The sequence below is a fragment of the Pholcus phalangioides genome, unplaced genomic scaffold (assembly GCF_987345545.1).
Source record: "Pholcus phalangioides strain wild (caught in Gottingen) unplaced genomic scaffold, Ppha-v1.0 ptg000008l_1, whole genome shotgun sequence".
NCBI classification, from domain to species: Eukaryota; Metazoa; Arthropoda; class Arachnida; order Araneae; family Pholcidae; genus Pholcus; species Pholcus phalangioides.
Window position 1 is genome coordinate 36,320,595 of NW_028301601.1, and position 25,803 is coordinate 36,346,397.

General features: G+C 36.3%; 1 protein-coding gene across 2 annotated transcripts in view; it reads left to right on the plus strand.

Annotated features, from left to right (window-relative positions):
- Itpr (Inositol 1,4,5,-trisphosphate receptor) overlaps positions 1 to 25,587 on the plus strand; it is a 97,806-nt gene extending 72,219 nt beyond the window's left edge. For both annotated transcript variants that reach the window (XM_089234567.1, XM_089234568.1), the window contains exons 48-60: positions 187 to 312; positions 2,749 to 2,815; positions 3,452 to 3,571; positions 4,776 to 4,951; positions 5,644 to 5,808; positions 8,080 to 8,272; positions 8,492 to 8,659; positions 8,830 to 9,005; positions 16,695 to 16,860; positions 17,319 to 17,479; positions 17,701 to 17,862; positions 18,050 to 18,164; positions 20,464 to 25,587. In XM_089234567.1, coding sequence (XP_089090693.1) covers positions 187 to 312; positions 2,749 to 2,815; positions 3,452 to 3,571; positions 4,776 to 4,951; positions 5,644 to 5,808; positions 8,080 to 8,272; positions 8,492 to 8,659; positions 8,830 to 9,005; positions 16,695 to 16,860; positions 17,319 to 17,479; positions 17,701 to 17,862; positions 18,050 to 18,154 — 1,785 coding nt within the window. In that variant the 3' untranslated portion in view covers positions 18,155 to 18,164; positions 20,464 to 25,587. The remainder of the gene's footprint in view (positions 1 to 186; positions 313 to 2,748; positions 2,816 to 3,451; positions 3,572 to 4,775; positions 4,952 to 5,643; positions 5,809 to 8,079; positions 8,273 to 8,491; positions 8,660 to 8,829; positions 9,006 to 16,694; positions 16,861 to 17,318; positions 17,480 to 17,700; positions 17,863 to 18,049; positions 18,165 to 20,463) is intronic.
- Positions 25,588 to 25,803: the final 216 nt, after the last annotated feature.

Below are 25,803 nucleotides of genomic sequence, written 5' to 3' on the forward strand. Positions count from 1 at the left end.
TTAATTTGGTTTTTAATTATAGATATATAATTTGATCACTATATTAATTAAACATATTTAACATAAATAATGTGGAAATAATAGCATGAAAGTATGTAATATGTTTGTTTGACAATTTTTTACTATGAAAAAATAAAACACACTGTTATCTCAATATTTCTTGATTTATCACATTATTTTTTATAGATTGTTCGTCATGACCGCACAATGGAGCAAATAGTTTTTCCAGTTCCTCAGATTTGTGAGTTCCTAACAAGAGAGTCAAAAAATAATGTTTATTATACAGCTGAAAGAGATGAACAGGGTAGCAAGGTAAATAAATAAATAAATATATATATATATATATATATATTTTTAATTGCATAGTTATTTAAAATAATTCAAAAACATATACAGTATAACCTTGCTAATCTGAAATTCTGCTTAATCTGAACAACCCTTAAAGAAAAAGACGTGTGAGACAGTGGAAGAATCACATACAATAGAAAAAAATGAACACACCAATTCCTCATTGTAAAATGTTACATTTTACATATGAACATCTCAATGTCAGTGAACAATGTCATAGACACACATTATGTATAATATAAACATTTATTACACATAATAAAGTAACACAGGATTATAAAATATAAATACAAACATGTGTACAGTACGACGGCCAAATAGCAACTAACAAGTAGTTCACATTACCGCATGAGGGAAGCTGAGCTCAATACGGAAATTGCATTCAATAGCATCAACAGAACAATGAATACAAATAGCTCAAAATGATGAAAATTACATAGTCGCCTTAAAAAAATTCTGTTTTCATTTAAAGAAGCAACATATACCTAACAGGTGATGCATTTCATAGTCATCACATCTCAGAAATTTGATATCTGCAGGAGTTGCATTATCATGCTATTCCACTTATAGAAGGGTGACTTCAAAACCTACTTCAGCTTCTTTTTGAATGAGTAATCTAGCCCAGTGGTTCTCAACTTTTGCCATTTGTGGCTCCCTTGCTGTGACAATGTTTATCTGTGACACCACAAAACATGCTAAGGAAGAACCACTACAAAGCACTTAATAGGCAATTATCAATGTTTACAGCCTATTGCAACCAACGCCCCCTTGATAAATGTGGCGATGTCTTTAGGAGACACGACACACACTTTGATAACCACTTTATCTAACCCATTGTTTGATGATGAGTCATTGCCAGTTGAAACTTCTGAGATAATTTCTGCATCTGTGAAAATTTTATTGCTGTTAGAGTGGAATAATAACATTTCACCCACATTTTTTTCCTCTGCTTTCTCACAGCCAGGGATTTATTTGAAAAGCTGAAGGATTTCACCAGATTCCTTTGTTGTCTTTTGATTATCATTGAAAGCAGTTCTTGGTCATAATTTTTTCATGACTTTCTTTTGCGAGGTTTCTATTACATATGTTTCTGCAGGCCAGTAAAAATTTTTCACCCAATTTTTTTCCATTTTTTGGAGAATGGAAACAGATTCATTTTCATCTTCAATGACATATCGAAGCAACATTTTTTGTACACCTGTTTGATATTTTGTATCGCCCTTTAGTCCATTGACTGAAACAAAGATGTAACATTAAAAGGTAAAAAATCACTTAAATTTCCTGGCATTGTTTTGGTCATTGTTAAACGGAATTATCTGGTTTGTAACTCTTATCTCACTCATACTATTATTATTTTTAAAAAAGCCATTTTTAAAAGACAAGCCCCCCTGTAATCACAATTTTTCACTAATCCGAACTGGTCCCATCCTAATTAGTTCGGATTAGCAGGATTGTACTGTGATGATAAAATTTCATTTTTTTTTCCTCCGAAAACATAAGCCAGAAACTAGTAATCTAGAATGTGAAAATCTTATAAAATTTCTATGGGCAATACATAGAAAAGGTAATAAAGCTTTATTTGTGAGAAATTGAACTTTTTTTCTGGAAGTTATGCCAAAAGTAATATTTGGAAAGGAAAGTGATTTGTGTCTTCTCCAGGAATCGAACCTGGGTCCCCTTGCATACCAGGCAAGTGCGCTAACCAATACACTAGAGCAGCGGTTCTCAACCAGTGCTCTGCAGAGCCCTTGGGGCTCCTTGGTTGCTAGAGAAAAATATAAATTTAAATTTGAAAAAAAAAAAATTATAAATATTTTTTTAATTAACAAAATAAATCAGTAACTTTGATGTATAAATAAAAAATAGGCCATTTGGGTTCCGTCATAGAAATTATATATCAGAAAGGGCTCAGTGAGTCAAAAAAGGTTGAGAACCACTGCACTCGAGACACACTTTTCAATGCCTTATAACACGCATTAGTAGTGTGAAGCCCTGAGTGGAGACATAGCAGTCTCCCTTAACTACAGCTATTTTCACCCCAGTTGGCGTTTTTGTATTATGAAATGGTATTTTTTCGGCCCAAAAAAACGCCAACTGGGGCGAAAATTCCTGTAGTAAAGGGAGGCTGCTATGTCTCCACTCAGCGCTTCACACTAATGCATGTTATAAGGAATTGAAAAATGAGTCTCTGTTGTAATGGTTAGTGCACTTGAATGTCCGGTATGCAAGGGGACTTGGGTTTGATTCCCGGAAGAGACAAATCATTTTTCTTTCCAAATATTAGTTTCGGCATAACATCCAGAAAATTCAATTTGGCAGTATATTTCGGGCCAAAAAAATACCATCTCTTAATACAAACTATTAGATTCATCATTTTTTATATACTCATATTTTTCTCAGGTATCTGATTTCTTTGAACGAATTGATGACCTATTTAATGAAATGAAATGGCAAAAGAAGTTAAGAGGTAACATTTATACCAGAGATTTCATTAAAAGAACCTTCTTTCATTTATTATCTTATTATATTCTTATTATTAATAATAAATGCGTCATGTTCTTGAGCTATGTGATTGAAATTATCCTTTTTGAAAACGCATAACTCTTCAATGACTGTTTACATGTAATTTTTTCCCCTCATTTTAAATTGTGTGAAAATTGCATTATTACCATATTTTCCTGCGTATAATCCACATGTGAAATTTGAAGAAAAATAAAACAATGTGTAAAATATCTGCGGTGGTGTATTATCTGCAGGATTTAAAAGAAAAAATAAAAACTTACCTGATTGTACCAATAAGCAATTCATTGGTATGCTAATTGATGAAATTTATTTACGTACCAATAGCATTATTTACTCTCAAAACAAAATTTACAGTTCAATCAAAAACTTTCAAATTCAGACTCATCAAAATACTCATCCGGCTGATAACATTTTTTGCAGATTGTCCGCATTTTCATCATCCTTTTAAATGTCTAACCAGTTTTTTAACAGATCTGCGTATCATACAGAAGAAAATATGGTACAACTTAGCTCTTGCTTTGATTTCTTTCATGAAGCATTGTGCAATATCATGTGTAAAATTGTTCTGCTCTTGTTATAGGTCAACCATTGCTCTATTGGGTTAGCAGACATATGTCCATGTGGAGCACAATTGCTTTCAACTTAGCAGTTTTGGTCAATATCATAGTTGCCATTTTTTACCCTTTTCCTGACTTCAAAGGTGTGTATAGTGTCAACTTTTACTTCTATTTGTCTGTTCTTATTTTTTTTAATCACTAAAACTTTTTATAAATTGTATATGTGCTATTTACAGTTAACATTCATTTTTAATAATTACTCAAAATTCAGGTAATCGACCCCCCTTGTATACTCTGCATATATTTAATAGACTGTTGCAATGCTCTGGCCAGATTACTTACGCAACATAGTCATGATAAAAAAACTTGTACTCTGCAAGCACAGCAAGTACATTGCTTCATCTCTAATAAATGATTTTTGTTTTAACAAGAATTCATTAAGATTTCTAATTCATGTTAAGATTTTCAGATTATCTCAAGATTTAACTCTTCACTCATTTTTCTTTACATTAAATCTCAATGTTCAGTTTGACTTAATGTTTTAGTTTGAACACGTATGCAATTTTAATTGTGGTGAGAAGAAATTGATGTGGAGTTGAATAAAATGTATTTTTAACAATTTATGGCTATGAAGTTTCTCCATTTACTAATTTTTCATAAACCAGCATCATATTTGATTTCACATATAGTAGAGTCTCGATTATTTAAAATTCAAGCTATCCTAGGTACTTTTCATGAATTTATTTTTAAAATGTAGGTGCAGTATATAATGATGAGTAAAAATTGCTCATCAATTATATTATGTCAGAAACTGGTTCCATTACATCTTCAGCATGTAGCAAGGACTTTAAGTGTTATATGGAAGTACTGTTTTCAAAGTACATACAATAATCTAAATATTCTACACAAGTAAATTGTGAATGTAATACAGTCCTAATATTCAATGTAATTTCATCATTGATTTGACATTTTTTTACGTTGTAGTTTGAAATATTTGAAATAATCTTCATGCAAACACAGTTTACATCTATGTCTTTATCTTATTTTTGCCTTAAAATATAGTAATATCTATAAAATCTGAGTTTCTTCATTATGTGAGGCAGAGGTTCAGGTCCTATTAGCTTAGATAATTTGGGCCTCTACTGTACTTAAGGAGAAAAAAAGCACCAGGTTATTTTATTTATTTGAGAACAAGAATGAGGACTTCTGAAAGTTAAGAATGAAATGCAGTTTATGCTACCACATGTACTCTGAATGAATAAATGTAAAAAAAATCTGTGGTGTGCACATGAGCTTCTTTTCTACACAGAAATAGCTTCAACATTTTCTCAAATTTTTTCATTGCAGGTATCATTGATCCTCGTCTTTCTGGTTTGATTTGGACTGTGATGTTTGCCTCATTTGCCACAGTAATAACAGTTGCTCGCACATCAGTTGTACGAGCATGTGTTATATCTTCTATGTTGAGGATGATCTATTCAGTTGGCCTTCAACCAACTCTGTGGATACTTGGCACTATAAATGTAAGGAGAGTTCAAACTGTTTTTTTTCATCACATCGGAAATTGGATTAGCTGAAAAAAAATCGTACAGTATTTTATTATTATTATTCTTATACATCATTCCCCTTATGCCATAAACATGAATGTGGAAATTTCCAATACTTGGGAAATGTTTGAATGTTTACTCTACCCATGTTACTCTATGAATGTTATTTTCCTAAAATGTTTTGTAACGTGTTTCAATAGGGATACACATTCATGTTTCTTAGTAAAATAATGATCCAACCAGCTAGCTGATATACCCAAAAAGGGAAAATTTATACATTCATGTCTCTAGCAAACGGGAACGATGTCTATTATTTAAATTTGTGAACATAAATTATTTGAGTTTAAATATGTTAAATATAGTTAAATACCCAATTTGAAAATATTCAATTAATTGTAATAAAGTTGAATTATTTAAATTTGTGAATTCAAGTTATTAAAATTAGATTTTTCTGAAATAATTGCTATGGTCTTAATGAAATGTGTTCATCAACAGAGTGAGCTCCCAAACTTTCAATTAAGTTTATGATAAAAAATTTCTGCAATTTTAAAATACAAAAAAAAAAAAAAAAAAAAAAAAAAAAAAAAAAGTACTCTCTCTCTATGTGACTACAATATACTACTTTTTTTTTTTCCAACTTACTATAAATATTTTTTTTTTATATCTAGGTTATTACAACAGCGGTTCATTTGGTTAGCATCATGGGCAATCATGGGACATTCACAAAAAGTTTCCGACAAATACTCACCGATTTCGAGCTATTGTATCATATGCTGTATCTAATATTTTGTGTTTTAGGCCTATGTGTTCATCCCTTTTTTTACAGTGTATTGGTATGTGTAAATTTGACTTGATATAGTTCACATAAGTAATTTTTACTATTAAATAACAAATACAGTGATACCTTGGCTAATGAATGTCTCTGCTTATGAACTTGTTGGTTAACGGAGATTTGTTTTAAACATTTTTCTGCCTCTGCTAAGAAACATTTTTTTAGGTATGAATGCATGTAATGAGACATAAAATAGCTGCGGCATGAGTTAAATTTTCATGCCAGTCGAAATGGATCCAATGCATAACTGTCACTCAAGTTAGATGAATTTATTTCCACCGCGGAATCCCTGCCCAGATGCACCTCTCTTTCAGAAAGATTTTGATGTGTTTCATGTGAGATGAATGATTAAACTCTAAGGGAGAGAGAAAATGTGTATTAAAGAAAAAGAGAGCATTTTACTTGAATGGGTAGCTGCATATGTCAGGATTCTTAATATCAAAATGTGTCATTGTAGAGACTTATCTTCTCCATCTGCATGTATGTGAAAGAGCAATGAGTTGACTATACCACATAGCATACCACCTCACACACTTTTTTATCTGTATGACTCATGAACCCGACTGCATAACATACATAGTGTAAAATAAAAAGATGTTCAGTTTTTCTTCTTCCTTTAAATTCTCCTTTACTCAATAACTGGATAAACAACAACTGAGATAAACAAGTTCATAATAATTGTAAAGTTTATACAAAAATTGCCACGTTTTTAAGACAAATAAATTCAATTGGTCGAATGGTCGACGCGTTTCGGCTCTTCAATGGAGAGCCGTCATCAGGACCTCGTGGTCAGAACTCACACGAATGAAGAGTGATGTTTACGTCTGGTTGTCCGAAGAGTTCGCCTTTGTATTTGCTGCGTCCGAGTGGTCTTTGGATGCGAATTGGGGAGCCATCTGTTGTAAAGTGTTGAAAGTTTTTTCACGACTGAGGTTAATAAAGCCTGTCCAAGCTGACGAAATAGGTGGTGTGTTTCTTCCATCATTAACGAGGAAATTCTGGCATGTTCTGATGAAGTATCCCTCGAGAACATGCCAGAATTTCCTCGTTAATGATGGAAGAAACACACCACCTATTTCGTCAGCTTGGACAGGCTTTATTAACCTCAGTCGTGAAAAAACTTTCAACACTTTACAACAGATGGCTCCCCAATTCGCATCCAAAGACCACTCGGACGCAGCAAATACAAAGGCGAACTCTTCGGACGACCAGACGTAAACATCACTCTTCATTCGTGTGAGTTCTGACCACGAGGTCCTGATGACGGCTCTCCATTGAAGAGCCGAAACGCGTCGACCATTCGACCAATTGAATTTATTTGTCTTAAAAACGTGGCAATTTTTGTATAAATTAAAACCAGGCAAAGTTACTCATTTTTTGTGATAATTGTAAAGTTTATCTCTACCATCAGTCAGTGTTTGCATTTTTCAAAGTGCTTCTTAGTATTTTATGAAACTTATCTTTTTTTATCTTAGAATTTTTTTTTTTTTTTTTTTTTTTATTGGACAAAACAGAACACGTTACAGAATACATAAGAAAGACAGAGACAAAAAAAAATAGATAATAAATAAACAAAAATGGACAAACATATACACCCACTCTGTGACCCTCAAGGGACTACTTGTCCTTCCAGAAGGTCGAATAATTTGTAATACTATATTTTTATTTTTCAAGCAACATTCATTATTATTCTATTATCATGAACAAAAAAAAAAAACATTAATAATTTATGATCGTGTGCACGCACAATAATTGGATTTTTATAACATCACAAAAATATGTTGAAAATATTTAAAATTAAAACAAAAAATACATCTTGTTCATAGTATTATCTCTTCAAATTTTGATTAGTGTTCATGAAAATTGTTGAAAATATAGATATTTATGATAGATATCTCTATGCACAGAAATTAAACACATGTATTGTAAAAGTTAGGGAAAAAAAAAATATATTTTTTTTGTATTAGTAAATATTTCTATTGTATTAGCGTTTCAAACACAATGAATCTATGGAAAAGGTTCCAAGGTTAATTAAAATCAGGTATCTCTGTCTGATTTTACTTAATTTAAAGGTTTTCGTTAGCATTTTGGCTAACAAATGAAGTTCTGGAACGAATTATCTTTGTTAGCTAAGGTACAATTGTAGTGTTTTTTATGTCTTTCTATCATTTGACTGGTTAATTCGTTTGGAACAGTGTCTGAAACTATTCTGAACATACTTTTCATTACTATTGTATTTTTATGATTAAATAATTATTCTTGAAAATTTCAGTTGTTGGATGTTGTGTATCAAGAGGAAACATTGAAGAATGTTATAAAGTCCGTTACCAGAAACGGGAGGTCTATAATTCTGACAGCAGTCTTAGCTCTCATTCTTGTATACTTATTTTCTATCATTGGTTATCTGTTCTTTCGTGATGATTTTCTTATGGAAGTTGATGTCAGAGAGATGTCAGCTATGCCAGGTATAACATTATAAGGAGAATTTTTTAAAGTTAGCATTTTCCCCTCCTTTTTTTGTATCATACATCACAACCAATCTCTGTGTTGTTGTGCAAGTCCAGTAGTAATTCTAATACTGAGAGATGTTTTCTTTGCCCGCTATATATTATGAAAAAGATCTATTACTTTTGTGTAATAATTTTTTTTAGATTTTGATGCCTTCATAAATTCATTTCTTTCAGACGTTATTGGTGTGTCCTATGACTCAGCAAACCCTAATCCATCTCAGCATACAGCAAGTTATAAGGACTTGTGTTCAGGTGACTCAAGCAGCAACTGCCAGCAGCCACATTACGGCCATAACATGTATGCTGCCCCTATTGAAGATGTTGTCAATAACACTGACAATGGTAACATACCTAATATTGAATTTTCACAAGTTCAAGGAATACACTGAAAATTGTATTTAGGCAGCATTTTACATGGCTATTTTTATATAATAAATAAAAAGATTATGAAAATTATTGATTTTCATTAGTTTTTGAGAAAATATGTGAATGATTTTTTTTTGTTCATTCAGGAGAAGCAAATAATGCATCAGTTCAGTCAGTTAGCTCTCTTATGATTGACCCTGAAGATGAAGAAGACAAAGAGAGAGCATGTGATTCATTGTTGATGTGTATTGTTACTACTTTAAATCAAGGTCTAAGAAATGGGGGAGGAATCGGTGATGTTTTAAGAGCTCCTAGCTCGAAGGTGACAAGATTGTTATCTCATCTCTTAAAATCTGTAACAAAAACATATTCAAATCTCAACACATTGAACTCAAATTTTACATTTCTTATTTTATTCACATTTTGAATGCTTTTATAATTATCAGATATGCATAATTCATTAGACCTCTGTCAAGATCGAAAGTTACAATCATAACATTTTTATTTTGTTAGCAAAAAATATTGAAGTGTGATTTCCTGATGCAATTCATTAAACCATGGGTGAACAGGCTCATTTATTTCTTCAGAAAAAAAATGTTTATTCAGCCACAAATTAAAGATGTAGGCATGAAGCATGACATTTTTTTTTTTAATTCAATATTTGAAAGTTGTTGTAAAGCACCTGTGAGACGAATTGTCCATAATGGAGAGTTAAAAACTTCTGATATTTATATATATGAATATCAGAAGTTTTTTAAATTCTTCATATGTTATTCAATGCTCAAAGTCTGGTGAATTTGCAAATTGCACAGACTTTTGTCATTAGTCATATACTAACTACAACTGTTTTTTTGATTCATTGAAAGAATCATCTAAGAATTAAGCTAGTTATAATGACTGCTATCATTCCACGAAAAAAAAGGACATTATATCAGGAAGTTGTTATATCGAAATTTTAAAAACAAATTTACTTTTTGAGAGAATTTTATATTTGGACGGAATAAAATATTATGATTATTTTGTTATAATCAAAGCCCAGATGTTGCTCTGAAAAAATCTTGAAAAATTACCTTAAAAAAAAATGTCCTAAAAACTAGAAAAAAAATGCCATCAAAATAATTAAACAACATTCCCTTGAAAAGGCAGTTATGTCTGAACGTCGAAAGAAAAGGTTTTGACAGTATCAACATGATATTGTTACGAAGGGTAGAATTTGAAGAGGCTTGGTTAACGCATGCAAGGTTCGCGTGGCATGCGATTGTGATAATAGAAGAACGAGATTCTAAATAGACTCGGAAAGTAGAACGCGAAGGGAGAAGACGTTCGGAAGGCTGCTCTAGTTTACCAGTAGTTTTAGCAGCTTATGTAAATAAAAGCAAGTATTTGTTCTCGAATCCTCGTTCATGTGATTGTCTACCCATGTTCAAGTCCTCGGCGAAGAACCCTGGAGAGATCCGCGCGACGGGACGGGTCTGGTGAGAAGATGTTCGACGAGTGACCCGGCGGCGCGGCGTAACAAAACTGGTGTCAGAAGAGCGACGCTGCAAGGACTTGAATGGTCAAGACGAGAAGTATGGAGAAGAACGAGACGGGAGAACAGTTCAAGCAGCTGATGGAGATGATGGCCCAGATGAAAGTTAGCATGGAGACCAATATCGCTGCTGCCAAGGAGGATATCGTCAAGGGTGTGAAGCAAGACATCGCCACGGCTCTCGCCGGTGTGAAGGAAGGCATGGCCACCCTTGAAAGTACAGTGGACGGGATGGTCGGGAGGATGAATGTTATGGAGGGAACTGTTACTGCAGTCGACGAGAAGCTCTCACAGAAGATACTAGAGCTTGAAAAGAAGATCGAAGGGCATGCACCTTGTGGGGAGCCTCACCACGTTCTACCGGCTGCAGGTAACGTCAACATCAAGCCCTCGACGTACGACGGAAGAACCTCGTGGACGGTTTATAAGACGCAGTTCGAGATGGTCGCCTCAGCGAACGGATGGGACTCTGTACTCAAGAACTTCCATCTAGCCGCTGCACTCCGAGGAGAAGCGGCTGAGGTGCTACAGACCCTCGCTGTAGCAGACCGGTCCAGCTACGAAGTCCTGGCTAACACCCTCGAATTGAGGTTTGGCGAGAATTATCTCAAGGACTTTCACCGGCTGCAGCTGAAGACTAGGCAACAGAAGGCCGGAGAAACATTGCAGGAGCTGGCAATGGACATGGAAAGACTCTCGCTGTTGGCCTACTCCGATTGCCCACCAGACATCAGGAATGGACTGACCTTGCAGTGCTTCGTTGACTCTGTCAGGGATCCGGACATCCAGCAGGCATTGCGTCTGGGGGAATACCAGGATGTGAAAAGTGCCCTGGTCTACGCCATGAAGTTCGAAGCAGCTAGTCAGGCTTCGAGGAGAGAGCGACGGGTGGTCCGCGGTGCCGTCGTGGAAGACTCTGCTTCGGACATCATCAAGGAACTGAAGGAACTCTTGAAAAGTGTCAAGGATGACCGTGGGAACTGGAAAGCCAAGCCTTTGACCTGCTGGGGATGCAATGAAGAAGGCCATCCAAGGCGGTTATGCCCCCACACAGTTTCCAAAAGGAGGGTCAGCCCTCGAAGCTCCGAGCAGTTAAACTGAAGTGCGGCCATCTCGCGGGGCAGAGATCGCTGCGAAGTGTAGATGCCCCACCCATTGTCTATCAGATCTCACAGCTGAGTGGCGGAGACCACGGAATATATGTGGAAGGTGAGATTGGTGGACTTCCTTGCCGCATGGTCATCGACACTGGCGCCAACGTGAGCATCGTCCGAACCGATTTGGCTCAAAAATCCCAGCAACGGCTTTTGGAGGTAGCACCGTCATTGTCCCTACAGACCGTTACCGGGGAGAAGGTGAAGGTGCATGGGAAGATGGAGGTATCAGTGAAGTTCGCTGTGGTCACCTATTGCCATACTGTTTTCGTGGCTGATGTCCAAGACCCGTGCATTATAGGACTCGATTTTCTCAGAAGATACAGGATATCTCTTGACTTGAAAAATAATCATTTGTACACGCCAAAAGAGCACGTCACCCTGTTCGGATGCGATAATGAGGTGATTCTCCCACGGAAGATATTGGCCATTCGGGACTTCGTGATCCCGCCAAGAACGGAATGCATCATTCACGGAACAGCTGGGAAGACCAAGGACTTTCGACTGGGATTAGTAGAATTTCCTGATGACAATAAGAAAGGCTTATTGATTGCTGCTGCTCTGATAGATTCGTCGAAGGATGTTGTCCCTGTTAGATTGGTCAACATCAGTGACAAGCCGAGGGAGGTTCGGAAAAGCGAGGAGATCGCTACGTGTGTTCCAGTCACGTGTGTGGTTCGGGATTCCACGGGGAACCAGTCAGAAGGTTCTGGTGAACTATTCGAGAGTCTGATTGGAGACACACAACTGAATCCGGATCAAAGACTACGTGCTCAGTCAATTATCGAGAGATTCCGACACGTCTTCTCTACGTCATCAGCTGATGTTGGACGCACCAGCTTGACACAACATCGTATCGACACCGGGAACCATCCACCGATCAAGCAACATCCTAGACGACTCCCGTTTGCCAAGGGAGAAGAAGTCGGTAACCTCCTGAGGGATATGCACTCCAATGACGTCATAGAACCGTCAACGAGCCCATGGGCCTCGCCGATCGTACTGGTGAGAAAGAAGGATGGTTCCACCCGCTTCTGTGTCGACTACAGAAGGCTGAATGACGTTACCAAGAAGGACAGCTATCCGCTGCCAAGAATCGACGACACTCTGGACACGCTTTCCGGACATCAGTGGTTCTCGACCCTGGATCTGAAGAGTGGATATTGGCAAGTAGAAATACACCCGGACGATCGAGAGAAGACGGCCTTCACGACCGGACAGGGACTGTGGCAGTTCAAAGTGATGCCTTTCGGGTTGTGCAATGCACCCGCTACTTTCGAACGACTGATGGAGACCGTTTTGCACGGACTGTCCTATGAATCGTGTCTTGTGTATTTGGACGACATCATCATCGGGGGAAAGACATTCTCAGAACACCTGGAGAATTTGAACAAAGTGTTGCAGAAATTGAAAGATGCCAACCTGAAGCTGAGTCCGACGAAGTGCAGTCTGTTCAGACGTGAAGTCACATATCTAGGGCATATAATCTCTCGAGAAGGAATACGGACGGATCCCGAGAAGACCAAAGCTGTGGGATGCTGGAAGCAACCAAAGAGTGTGCACGAGCTTCGGAGCTTCCTAGGACTGTGCACCTATTACAGGAAATTCGTCCAAGGCTTCTCTAAGATAGCGAGACCACTCCACCGACTCACTGAAGCCAAACAGAAGTTTTTGTGGACTGATGAGTGCGAGAAGGCCTTCACGTCCCTGAAACAAATGCTAACATCGGCTCCCATTTTGGCGTTCCCACAAGCAGAGAAGGAATTTATTCTCGACACAGACGCGAGCAACAACGGTATCGGGGCTGTTCTGTCACAAGAAGTGGACGGCAAAGAACACGTCATTGCCTATTTCAGCAAAAGTCTGTCTAAGCCCGAGAGGAATTATTGCGTCACGAGGAAGGAGCTGCTTGCAATCGTCAAAGCTGTCGAACATTTCCATCACTACATCTATGGTCGGAAATTTCTTCTTCGCACTGACCACGCGTCCTTGAGGTGGCTGTTGAACTTTAGGAACCCCGAGGGTCAAGTGGCGCGATGGATACAGCGGCTGCAAGAATATGATATGGAGATCCAGCATCGTATGGGAGCCTCGCATGGAAATGCCGACGCATTGTCGAGGAGACCATGCCCACTGAACTGCCGTCATTGCCTCAAGGCAGAAGAGAAATATGGGCCTGAAGACCCAATAGTGAGACAGCTAACATCTCAAGTCTCAAGTGACGATCCTTGGAGTGATGAGAACACCCGAAAGGCACAGATGGAAGATGCCGACATACACTTGTACCGATTGTACACTTGAAAGAATCCGTGGGAAACCGACCAGCATGGCAAGACGTCGCTTCTTCCAGTCCGACCACTAAGAGATATTGGGCCCTATGGGACTCCTTAGAGATGAGAAATGGCGTGCTCTACCGCCGTTGGGAGTCAGAGGACGGAAAGACTTTCCGATTGCAACTTATTCTACCTAAAGGCCGTGTGGGAGAAGTTTTGGAAGAGTTGCACGGAAACCCGACGGGTGGACATTTCGGCATAACCAAGACGTTACAGAAAGTTCGGGAGCGATTCTATTGGGACAAGTCCAGGGCGGATGTGGAGAAATGGTGCAAGGCCTGCAACACCTGTGCCGCCCAAAAAGGACCTCCGAAGCGGACTCGTGCCCGACTTCAACGCTACAACGTTGGTGCACCGTTCGAGAGAATCGCCTTGGACATCCTAGGACCGTTGCCTAAGACCCATAATGGTAACAAGTACATACTTGTGGTGATGGACTATTTCACCAAGTGGCCGGAAGCGTATCCCGTTCCCGATCAGGAAGCCGAGATGCTGACCGAAGTTTTGGTACAGAATTGGGTGTCTCGATTCGGAGTCCCAATGATAATCCATTCCGATCAAGGAAGAAACTTTACGTCAGCTGTGTTCATCGGCATGTGCGAACTTCTGGGAATAAAAAAAACACGAACTACTCCGCTTCATCCGGAATCCGATGGGATGGTGGAGAGATTCAACAGAACCATCCTGAATCACCTTTCGCTGTTCGTGTCGAAGAATCAACAGGATTGGGACTCGAAGTTACCACTTTTCTTGCTCGCCTATAGGAGTGCCGTCCACGAGAGCACTGGATTTTCACCGTCACAGATGCTCATGGGAAGGGATCTTCGGCTGCCGAGTGACCTGCTGTTTGGGCGACCGCCTGATGCTTCTCTTCATACAGAAGATTACGTTGGAAAACTCCAAGAGCACCTTGAACATGTGCATCGAATCGCCAGAGACAGGATTAACATCGGCTCCGAGAAGATGAAGGAGCGCTACGATGCGAAGGCCACTTCTCGTGACTTTAAGGAAGGAGACCTCGTCTGGCTTTGGAATCCGAGGCGCCGGAAAGGGATGTGCCCGAAACTCCAGACTTCGTGGGAGGGGCCTTATCGTGTCGTGAAGATACTGAATAACGTCGTGGTGCGGATTCAAGGGACACCATCGTCGAAGTTCAAGGTGGTCCATATGAACAGGCTAGCTTATTATAACAGTGAATAAGTGAAATTCACCGATTTCAGGACTGAATTGCCCGGGACGTGCAACTTTCCAGGAGGGGGGCAATGTTACGAAGGGTAGAATTTGAAGAGGCTTGGTTAACGCATGCAAGGTTCGCGTGGCATGCGATTGTGATAATAGAAGAACGAGATTCTAAATAGACTCGGAAAGTAGAACGCGAAGGGAGAAGACGTTCGGAAGGCTGCTCTAGTTTACCAGCAGTTTTAGCAGCTTATGTAAATAAAAGCAAGTATTTGTTCTCGAATCCTCGTTCGTGTGATTGTCTACCCATGTTCAAGTCCTCGGCGAAGAACCCTGGAGAGATCCGCACGACGGGACGGGTCTGGTGAGAAGAGGTTCGACGAGTGACCCGGCGGCGCGAAGTAACAATATGTAAATTTTTTTCCCCTCTTTTGTTTAGATTTTATAAAAAATAATTTTTCTAATAAACGAGTTGTAATTCATGAATCGGTTAAGAACACTGACATTATGACCCCCACAAAGGTTGGGCTAATAGGGCTCCGGTTTGGGAGCCAGAGATGATTCTCATAATTTTTTGTTTTATCATAAGATATTCACTATTTTAAGATTTTAAGTGACCTGTGAAGAATATGACTGGAGGATTTTGTTGATAGATGGGGGGGGGGGATGACGACTTCTCACCAAACACCAACTCTGGCCATATATCGTTATATTGCAATTTACTGCCATTAATGAGATGGGTTGGAAATGCAGGAGCGGTCTATCAGTGGTCGCCTCAAGCTCATTAGGGAAATTATCTTATCTATATCCTCCCTTGGGATCGAACCCTGGACCATGACAGCAACCTGCATGGTGGTAGATGAGCATCTTACCACCATGCCATTCTGATGACTGGCGTACTGGGGGGGGGGAGATAGAGTTTTTTGTAGTAATAAAAACAAATAAAAAATATCCCCAAGAAAATCCTGTGTATGTTAATGGCTAGGAAGCCGAAAAGCATCTTTCATTTTATTTTACAAGAAATTCAAGCATATTTTCTCATAAGTGCTCAATGCAATCAGTATTGATACAGTTTTTTCAACTTTTTTATTGTGAAAAAATTTAAGAGAGAAAATGTGAATATATACCAAAAGAATGTCCCAAAACTGAAAAAGTGTCCTAACTGTGGAAAAAATCAAAAAAAAAAAAAAAATCAAAAGATTAAAAAAAATGCAAATGCCATCAACATCTTGGACCTGGTTACAATGTAAGCAGTTGAAATTAAAATGCATCAGGTTAGGAAAATAAGAAAAATCGTGAGAATTAATTGCACGCCCACACTTACATAGAAAAAAATTCACTATCAAAGGACACACATACAGGATAGATTTTGTTCATTTCTTTGTAAATAAGTACAGGGCTGCAACTAGGAGGAGAGTAGGCAGGTCTGGTGCTACAGGCTCTAGACTAGGGTGCCGAATTCACCCTGTAACTGCTCCTACATTACACAGGAGTGCCAAAATACTTAAAATACTTGCTCGACCTGACTGACAAAGTATGTAGTTGCTGTCCTGAATTGGGGGGGGGGGGGGAGTTAACTTAGTTTGGATGCTTTATTGGACTGAATGACTTTTGCAGGTTGTTATATTGAGTGAAAAATGGAGGGGGAATGAATAGGAAAACATTTAGGACTCATAATATTATAATGAAATAGTTACAATAAAATATATTCATTATACTGAGTTCATTATATATATCCACTGCATAATGTTTTCTGCATTACTATTGTTTTGGATCCCATTGACATTTCGTGGGTGATTATTATCCTTTTGTAGGAACCATTATTTGTTGCAAGAGTCATTTATGATCTTCTGTTCTTTTTCGTGGTCATCATCATTGTCTTAAATTTAATTTTTGGTGTCATTATCGATACATTTGCGGATTTGAGAAGTGAAAAACAGCAAAAGGAAGAAATACTCAAGAACACATGCTTTGTCTGCGGTGAGTGATGAAAAATATCAAAATATAATCGGGTTAAAATGATTTGCAGCTTTATCTTTTGTCTTTTTTTTGTTTCAATTAATTCAAGTGATTATTGCTGCTTCTTATAATTTTGTTTCATAAATATAATTTATAAGCAGTGGTGGGATTCAGCTGGGTTTTTTTTTTGCATTGCTTCAGCGGAATCAATACTTAATTGCTAAGTTGAATTCGGTGAAGCAGTTGTTAAAGAGGTGCCTGTAATCAGAGTTCTCTGATATAAGGTGAATGCTTAGGCAATGTTTTTGCAGGTAAAAGCAATTCACCAACAGAAGAATTTGAATTCCTCCGTTGTTATAAATCTAAACTCCCTCTGCCATCCTTTGTTTGACCATGAGAATTTTATCGATTAAACAGATTTAAATTTTTATAGTGAATTTCAATTCTTAGTCTTCTGTTTTTCATTCTTTTAAAATCAGGTTTGGATAGAGCATCTTTTGATAATAAGAGTGTTTCATTTGAAGAGCACATTCGTTGCGAGCACAATATGTGGCACTACTTATACTTCATTGTTCTGGTAAAAGTTAAAGACCCTACAGAGTTCACTGGTCCAGAAAGTTACGTGGCTTCAATGATTAAGGTAAATATTCTTTGTTTTTACAGTGACATAAATGTATAGTTTACAGACTTTAATTTGTTTCTTCCTTCTCACAGATCCAAAAATATGTTCAAATACTTTTATTTAATATGTGACATCACAACTATAGCTCAATTGTTTTGCATAATCTTTGGATTGAACAAAATTTCGCTTTATGAATGACTTGAACAGATTTGAGATTCTAATTTTCATATATCCCACAGGATCGAAACCTTGATTGGTTTCCCAGGATGAGAGCCATGTCATTAGCCGCTGATGAAGCAGAAAGTGAACAGAATGAGATGAGGATACTTCAGTCGCAGCTAGAAACTACACAAAAGCTTGTTGTCAACTTATCTCAACAGCTATCTGACCTCAAAGACCAAGTACATTTATTTTTCTTCTGTATTTTCAAATATATTCCATTATTTCTTGCGCATATAATTCTCCACCTTTTTCTTTGGAATTTTTATGAAGCAATAAAAATAAGTGCTATGGTACTTTATATTAATTTTTTGTTAACATATTTTTTTCCTAATATGTTTCCTTAATGTGTTTTCCTTATTTTATTAGATGACCGAGCAAAGGAAACAGAAGCATAGACTTGGGTTACTGAATGTTCCTCCTGGTACCTTCCATCAATCTACTGCCAGTACATCTTCGCTACCTGTACAGTGAAGTCAGAACAGTATGTAGATATTTTTATTTGAATGCCTCATCAAGTATTCTGATTGTCATTATTGTTTTATTTTTAAATGATTTGCATCAATGTAGGTTATGGTATTAAATGTTTCTACTCGGTTTCTAAAATTAAAATTTTTCACTGTATTATACGCACTGCTTATTAAAATAATAGATAATTTTATCATTTTAGTATTTTTATTTTTGAAAATGTCATTAAATATAATTATGATTTTGGTTTATGTTATCAAGTTGTTTTGTTCAAAGTAACAGGTGATCCACCTACTGCTCATTATTTAGCAAATGATTTTGTTTATATTTTAAAGATGAAGTTCCAATGGAATTTTTTATGCCGAAAATTGTTATTAATCTGCAGACTACTTCTACTTATCCATACATGCACCTCAGAAATATTCGTTTACGGAATAATTTCTAATGAATTGTTACATGCCAGAATGTGTGTTCTGACAGTATGTGACCTTAATGTGTGCCTCTTCCTCTCTTTCCTTCCAATTCTTCCAATCCAAGCATTATAATTTTTTCTAGTGTATTTATATTGTCAGAATTGTGCTTGTTTCATGTTCTTCTGCTGCTACCATCTGTATCCTGTATTTTGAAGTAAAGGTGATAAATGGTTGAATTTTCGCGTTATGTGAATATCGTGTTGAAGGTCTGTCTGCTCTCTGTGCAGAGACTTTTTTAAATGGGATACCAGCTTGCATTCACGCCTTGAAGCCGTAAAACCGCAGAACAACTACTTCAGCCAACTACCACTGTGCCATCAACATGATTCGAATCTGGATCCTCATGATAATGAAAGTCCAGCACAATTCCCACACAACTGCACAGTAGCCAACCTGCAGACCATAGGAAATTAATCCCACTAGGCATAAGAAGCACTACCCTTCGTCTTTTGTTGAATTCAACATGTTACTCTTAACATTCACACTTTCCTCACTAAACCCACAAACCTGCTTTTATGTGCAGGTTTGTGGAGAATCAATTTTTTGAGACATGCTTTTTTAGTCAGTAAAATACTCATCTTTAAGATGATCATATATGTTCCAGATGAAAACAATACATCACATAATTGCCACAGCCAAATGTAAATGAAACATTGTTAATAATCTATGGTTAGCAATGAATGATGTTTTTCTCTCAGGCCACAATACAGTCAAATCCAGTTATAACGAACTCCAAGAGACTGGAGAAATTTCTTTGTTTTAACAAAATTTCGTTATAAAAGAATTCCTTATTTTCATCATTGTTTGTTAAAACAAGATTTTTGCTATAACGGTATTCGACTGTATATCAAATCACTCTCTGGATATTGTGCTGAGGTGAAGAAAAGTTTGTTTCTTCTCCAGGAATCAAATCTAAGGTCTCTTGCAGTCCGTTCAAGTGCACTAATTATTGTACCTCAGAGACAAGGAAAAAACATGTCTCCCCCTAGAACATGCATAGTAAAATTATACAATAATAAAAAAAAATCTATCCTACAGTCGCCAGCTGGAGACCAATTGCTGAAGTTAAGAGAGGCTGCAATGTGTCTGCTCAGCAAGTCTTGCTTCAGTGAATGTTTTGGGTGGGGGAGTCATATTTTTCTGTGCTATGATGGTCAGTGCATTTCCCCAGATTGCTAGAGGTCTTGGGTTTGATTAATGGTGGTGAAGACTACAAACTTTTCTTTCCAAATTTGTCTTGGCATAATATCCACAAAGTCCTTTAATTTGAAGTCTTTAGTTATTTCTGACACCTGATAAAGAAGATTAAACTTTTAGAGTGACCACTTTGCTCTAAACTGGTTTGTTAATATTTTTTCACATATTAGCTCATAGATACTCAAATTATTGATATCTATGATATAACAATTTCCCGTCAATATAATGGATTTCTGATTAGATAAGCATTTTCACAAAAATGACCAGGCAGCTGAAAATATGAAAAAAGTGGAAGTATGGTCGCCCTTCTTGAACTATATTTATTTTTTGGCTATTATTATCAATTATGTTTTTAATATTATTTTTTTTTTTTAAATTTGTCTTGATGTGTGATCATATTTAGTGGTGCATATTGATAAATAGTGGTGATTGTGTTTTTATTATTGAGCGAGGTTCTGTCTTAAGTAATGGCCATATTATATGCATTTAACACATTGCTTTGTGCTTACATTGTTCAATGCTTACATCCTTTGTCTCGTGTTGTTTCCTTATGTGCTAGTTAATTATAATTGACTTTTATTTATAAAATAATTCTCCCAATGATTCTCTAAAGTTGTTTTATTCTTTAATTTTTTTTCATTTCAGTTTTTTCCTTTTGCTGTTTTAGATTCCCCTTTAGGACTCTTGGTAGAATCCATGGATGCTAATTTGCGATTTCTCCTGTGCATAGCATAAATGTCTGCATGATGTGGAAAATCAAAACTTGTATTTTTTTTAGAAACAGCTTCTTGATGACGCACGTGATCAAATATTGTCTGCAGGCAGACATTTGTGAATGTATATCTCACTGATTATGTGGAAACCAATTTTTAGGGAGAAAAAACAACTTGTGTTTATGTAGTGAAAACAAATTTTTGGGGAAGACAAGGTGATTGGTGGATCTTTTGAGTTGAATGTAAATTAACTGACATGCATTTTAACCACATAAAATGAATTTAATAACAGTTTTTAAATGCTTAGGTATGACAGTTTCAGAACATGTATGATACATCCAGAGTTTTAAAAGATGAAAACTAAATTTTTTACCGAGAACACTTTTATGGATTTCATACACAAGAAAGGTATGAAATTGTTAACTAGATGACATAATATATATATGTGCGTGAGTATGTATATTGTTGCTTTGTAGATATGAGAGAAATATGTATAGTTGGATCACACATTTGGTTACTCTTTATTTATATAAACATAGTGTTATATATATACATTATTTTTAGTTAAATGCATAAAAAATATTATAATTTCTTTATTTTAGTATCATAAGAAATTTAAAAATATGTACATGTTTATATGTTAGCATCTTACCGAAAGCATCTGAACTTTTGCTAATGGTTAGGTTAAATTTAGTTTTTACTGTTTTTTCTCTGCTTCTATCACATTTGTGTTCTATTGTTACAAACTATATAAGGTTTGTCTAAAATTTTCTAGAACTGGGCACACACTTAAAAGAAAACTTGGAAAACTTGAGAAGACAGCATTGCCTGCAGAGGGTGAATCTGTAATCATCTAGCTAATAAAAGAGTTGGTTACATGCGTTCTCTGACATTAGTTATGTTCCCAGCAAAAATTTTTTAGGCTCTTTCTTTTCAGCATTGTCTGTGATTGATCAATGGATTAATAAAGTTTAGTTTTAAGCTTAGAAAAGTGCCAACTGAAAGCTATGAAATACCAAAAAAAAAAACTATAGTTTTTAGTTTTCTGTTCTCACATCTTTTTTAGTGGTGTTCATGGTTTTGAGGTTGAGCAGAGAGCCTGAAAGCTAGCCAATGCATTAGCTTATAAAAGCCTGGTGTATGGGCTCTGAAAAGGCTGGAGAAAGTAAGTTATTTAGTTGTTTTATTAACCACCAGTTTGTTTCTCCATGTGGGGCTATCAATAAGGAACAACTTTTTTTTTTGGTCAGACTGGTGAAAAAAGTATATTGTGTTATATCTCAATTTCGAATGGAAAATAGTTTTTTTTCTCATACACGATAATGGGAAACATCACATTGCTGTTACTGTGTAGCAGTTTCCAACTGAATGGCTGATGGAAGAAGTGTCACTTTCTCTATCCTCATATGTTACTCGTTTTTTTCACTATTGAAATCCACTGTAGAAGGGCACAGATTTTCTAAAATGGTGAGAACAAAACTTCAATGTATGTCTTCAAATGTCTATGAAACCTGTTTCAATTTTTTTTACAGTTGTGCACTGACGTTTATTATGTGTATTGCTGCTGAAGGTGGTTATTTTCAAGAATATTAGATGTAATTTTCATACTCTAATTTTTTTCTTAGCACTAACATCAGTTCTGCAACTTTTTCGGTAAACCTTTCGGAGTCTGTTAAAAAAGAATTTAATTCTCAGTTTAGTTTGTGTAGCATTTATTTTTTCGTAGGTTTGGATTAAATAAGTTAATTGTATTCAGAATGGCATGTTTCTATAGGCTCAATGGCCAAATAAACTAGAACCTGCAATTCTAAACTTATTTTGGCTACAGAGAATCATCAAGGCTGAATCAAGACCTGACATCAGAACTAGACCACTTGAATTGGAGATTCAGATTCTAACTTATCAGCTGTCAGCAATGTTTCCTGTAATTTTATTTTCACCTGCACAAACCTGTTTGTCTGTAAGGCTTGACAATATTTAGTGATGCGTCACCATACACACCAATGATATATGTGTTGATTTTGTGTATGCGGGGGTGAGGAGCTTAGAACATGAGCTGTCGGGTAGCATTTTTTCTCTGATTAAGAAATTAGAGGAAACAAATTATGGCACATAGGTGCCAATGCTTCCGATTTACCCGGTTTGCCCGGAAGCCTTCCAATTTTTCAGCCGTATTAAAATCTTCCAGTTGGAAATCTAATTCTTCAGATTTTTCGTATTTCCATAGAAAAACCCCTAAAAGTCATCATATTGAACTTTGTTTGAATGAGAAATCCCTAAAAAAAATACTCTTCCAGTCCTTGCAATTTCAGGCTGACCCCTTTTTCTCAAGAAAAATATGGGGAATCAGGATTTCTAGTAAGAAGAATCGGTAGTTATCACCAAATATGATGGTTAAAGTAAGCAAATTGGGTAATTATTGCTAAAAAAATCAGGGCAGGAAAAAATGTGTTCCAAAAAACTAGATTTATATATGGCCACCTGTCACAATTTTAAAAAATCCCCAGTTTTTCCATTTTATTTGTTTGAAATGTTTTCTTTGATGTGGAATGTGTCATCCCGGGATAAACTACAAATTTTCAAGTCTGTGATGAATGAATGATGATGAATCTATGATGAATCCCATTAACTTTCTTTACCTATGTATTTAACTATAGTGAGAGGAATGTAAAAAATCTAGCCTGGATAAATGCCAGATTCCAGCATATGGTCATAGTTGCAGGACATGATTGCCATGACCACACCAAACCTCTAAAGTGGTGTAAAAGTTAATCAAAATGCATTGACTACATATTGCATCATGACTGCCTAACAAAGCCTTGACACCTATGATATCAATATTTTGAATGGGCGAAGGGTATTGGTTCATCTATGACCTATATCTTCACTCATTATGAAGTCTATCACATGCCTTGTATGGGTTAGATATTTCGGTGTACCATGAACTTTTATTGCCATGGATTTCCAAGCATTACCTATTTATCAGCACTAAACAAAGTGCATATTTTAATGGAGTAAAAGATTGTAACAGAGTGAATGTTTAAAAAATGTTATGGGTAATCAATGATCTTTCAGAGTTAATTTGCCACATTGTAGCTGAATACTAATATCCAAAAATAACTTTTTTCCTCACCACTCTGTTACATCATCTTTAGGAATAGAACCTGACTCACAGCTGAGAGAGAGAGATTGCACAAAAAAAGCAATTGGCTGACAAGGTTCTGTACACTGCCTATGACGAATCCCATTAACTTTCTTTACCTATGTATTTAACTATAGTGAGAGGAATGTAAAAAATCTAGCCTGGATGGATGCCAGATTCCAGCATATGGTCATAGTTGCAGGACATGATTGCCATGACCACACCAAACCTCTAAAGTGGTGTAAAAGTTAATCAAAATACATTGACTACACATTACATCATGACTGCCTAACAAAGCCTTTTTCTGGAAGTTCACACATTGTGTGTAGGAACACTTGTATCATCACAGGCTGGCCTGGCCCCACATCCAGCAACAGGGCCCTCAGGCCTTTGGCAGGTTGTTGGTCATATTTTTCATGGACTTCTCAATAGTGAATTTACAGTGTAGAAAAAAAATTATAATCGTCTGACAGGGCTTATAAGCTGGAATCCCCAGCCTTATGGAGGGGGCATGCATGCCAGTCCAAATTTCTACATTCCCTTGTCATATCAGGCAAGGGTGGCTTAAATGAGAGTGCAAGGTGTACGATGTGGCAGGTTGTTAGGGGTGGAAGCTTAAGATAGGCTTTATTTAGACACCTAAGTTTTTAAAATTTTGCAGTAGTTAAAACTAAAATGAAATCTCATTTCTGAGCCATAGCTGTATTTTGACGAAGATGATGTTGAGGAAACTTGTGAGGGAACAGACAGGATGTCGGACCGTCATATATCAGAAACAAGAATGTCCTCTTTCATGGGGGGGGGGGGCTAAAAATTCAACTTCTTACTTGTTTGATGCTGTACCACCAAAAATAGATATATAATAAGCTTCTTGAAAATTTTTGCTTCATTACTTTATCTTTACAGAATAAATATAAGTAATGATGGCTTATCAGTAAGAGCAGTAATGTGGCCATAATTTAGAATGGTATATCCATCCTGGACCAAAATGCTGGACCGTTACTTTAAGAGAGAGATGTATGATCACTAACATTTTGTACAGTTGAAAATTATTTGTGGTTTTATACTAAAAAAAGTCAGGTTTAAACTAGTGAGTTAAACTCACTAGTTTGAGTGAAAGCCCTGTCAGCACCTCCACCAGGGTCATCTTTAGGGGCTTTGCATGAGGTTGCATGAGGATGGCAGGTAGACTTGAGCTGCTTCTGATGTCAGGCAATATATTTATCCAGCCTTGGTGTTCCCTGTTTATATTTTCATAAACTGATCACCTAAGAGATGTTAAAATGTCTGTCAATCACTGAAGAATAAATACAAATTTTATAAGGATTCCTGGAGAGACAAAAAGTTCAGAGCATGTTCAAGAACAGCATGGAATCTCGGTCCATAGTTTATGGTGCAAATAAAAAATTAAAATTAATCAATTCAGACTTTGTGGCTATGCAATTTTGTATCTTCCTTGACAGGAATTGATAGATTCACCTTTGAGCTTAAAAGGTATCATTAGCAAAAGTTCTTGCAAACTTGTTTATTACATGTTTTTTTTGGTAAGACAGTACTATGTTTACATATATCTCAGTTATCTCTTTGATAATATGTAATAAGCATGATGCATTTACATTTCATTTGTTCTGTCTTAATATTCCAGTGGAAAACTCTTGATATTTTTTAAGTATGCGGAGATAGTTGTTTCTTTGTAGTTTCATAATTGTCATCTTTTAGTCATTCCTTTTCTTGTTGGAAAACTGTGATTTACAAATTATTTAAACAGATTTGTGTTGAAAGATTTGTGTCTCAGTGACTTTAATGAAAATTTCAGTAATTTTTTGCAATGTGAAAATATATTTTTTACATAAATCAGTAAAAAGAATTTTCTGTCTTTTATACATTTTTATTGAGAAATCTATTTTTTTCAACTTCCAGTTACCAAATTGTTTAAATTGAAATCTAATTTGTTTGTCATATGAAATAATAATGTATAAGTTTTGTTTCTTTTTTTTTAATGTGTTTCATAAAAAATTTTAATTTTATGTTTTTGTTGATATTTTTGTAGATTTTATTATATGTTTTTGTTTTTATAAGGGAAACCAGTTAAAAATTACAAAAATCAAAATTGTTAGGATTATTAGTTCT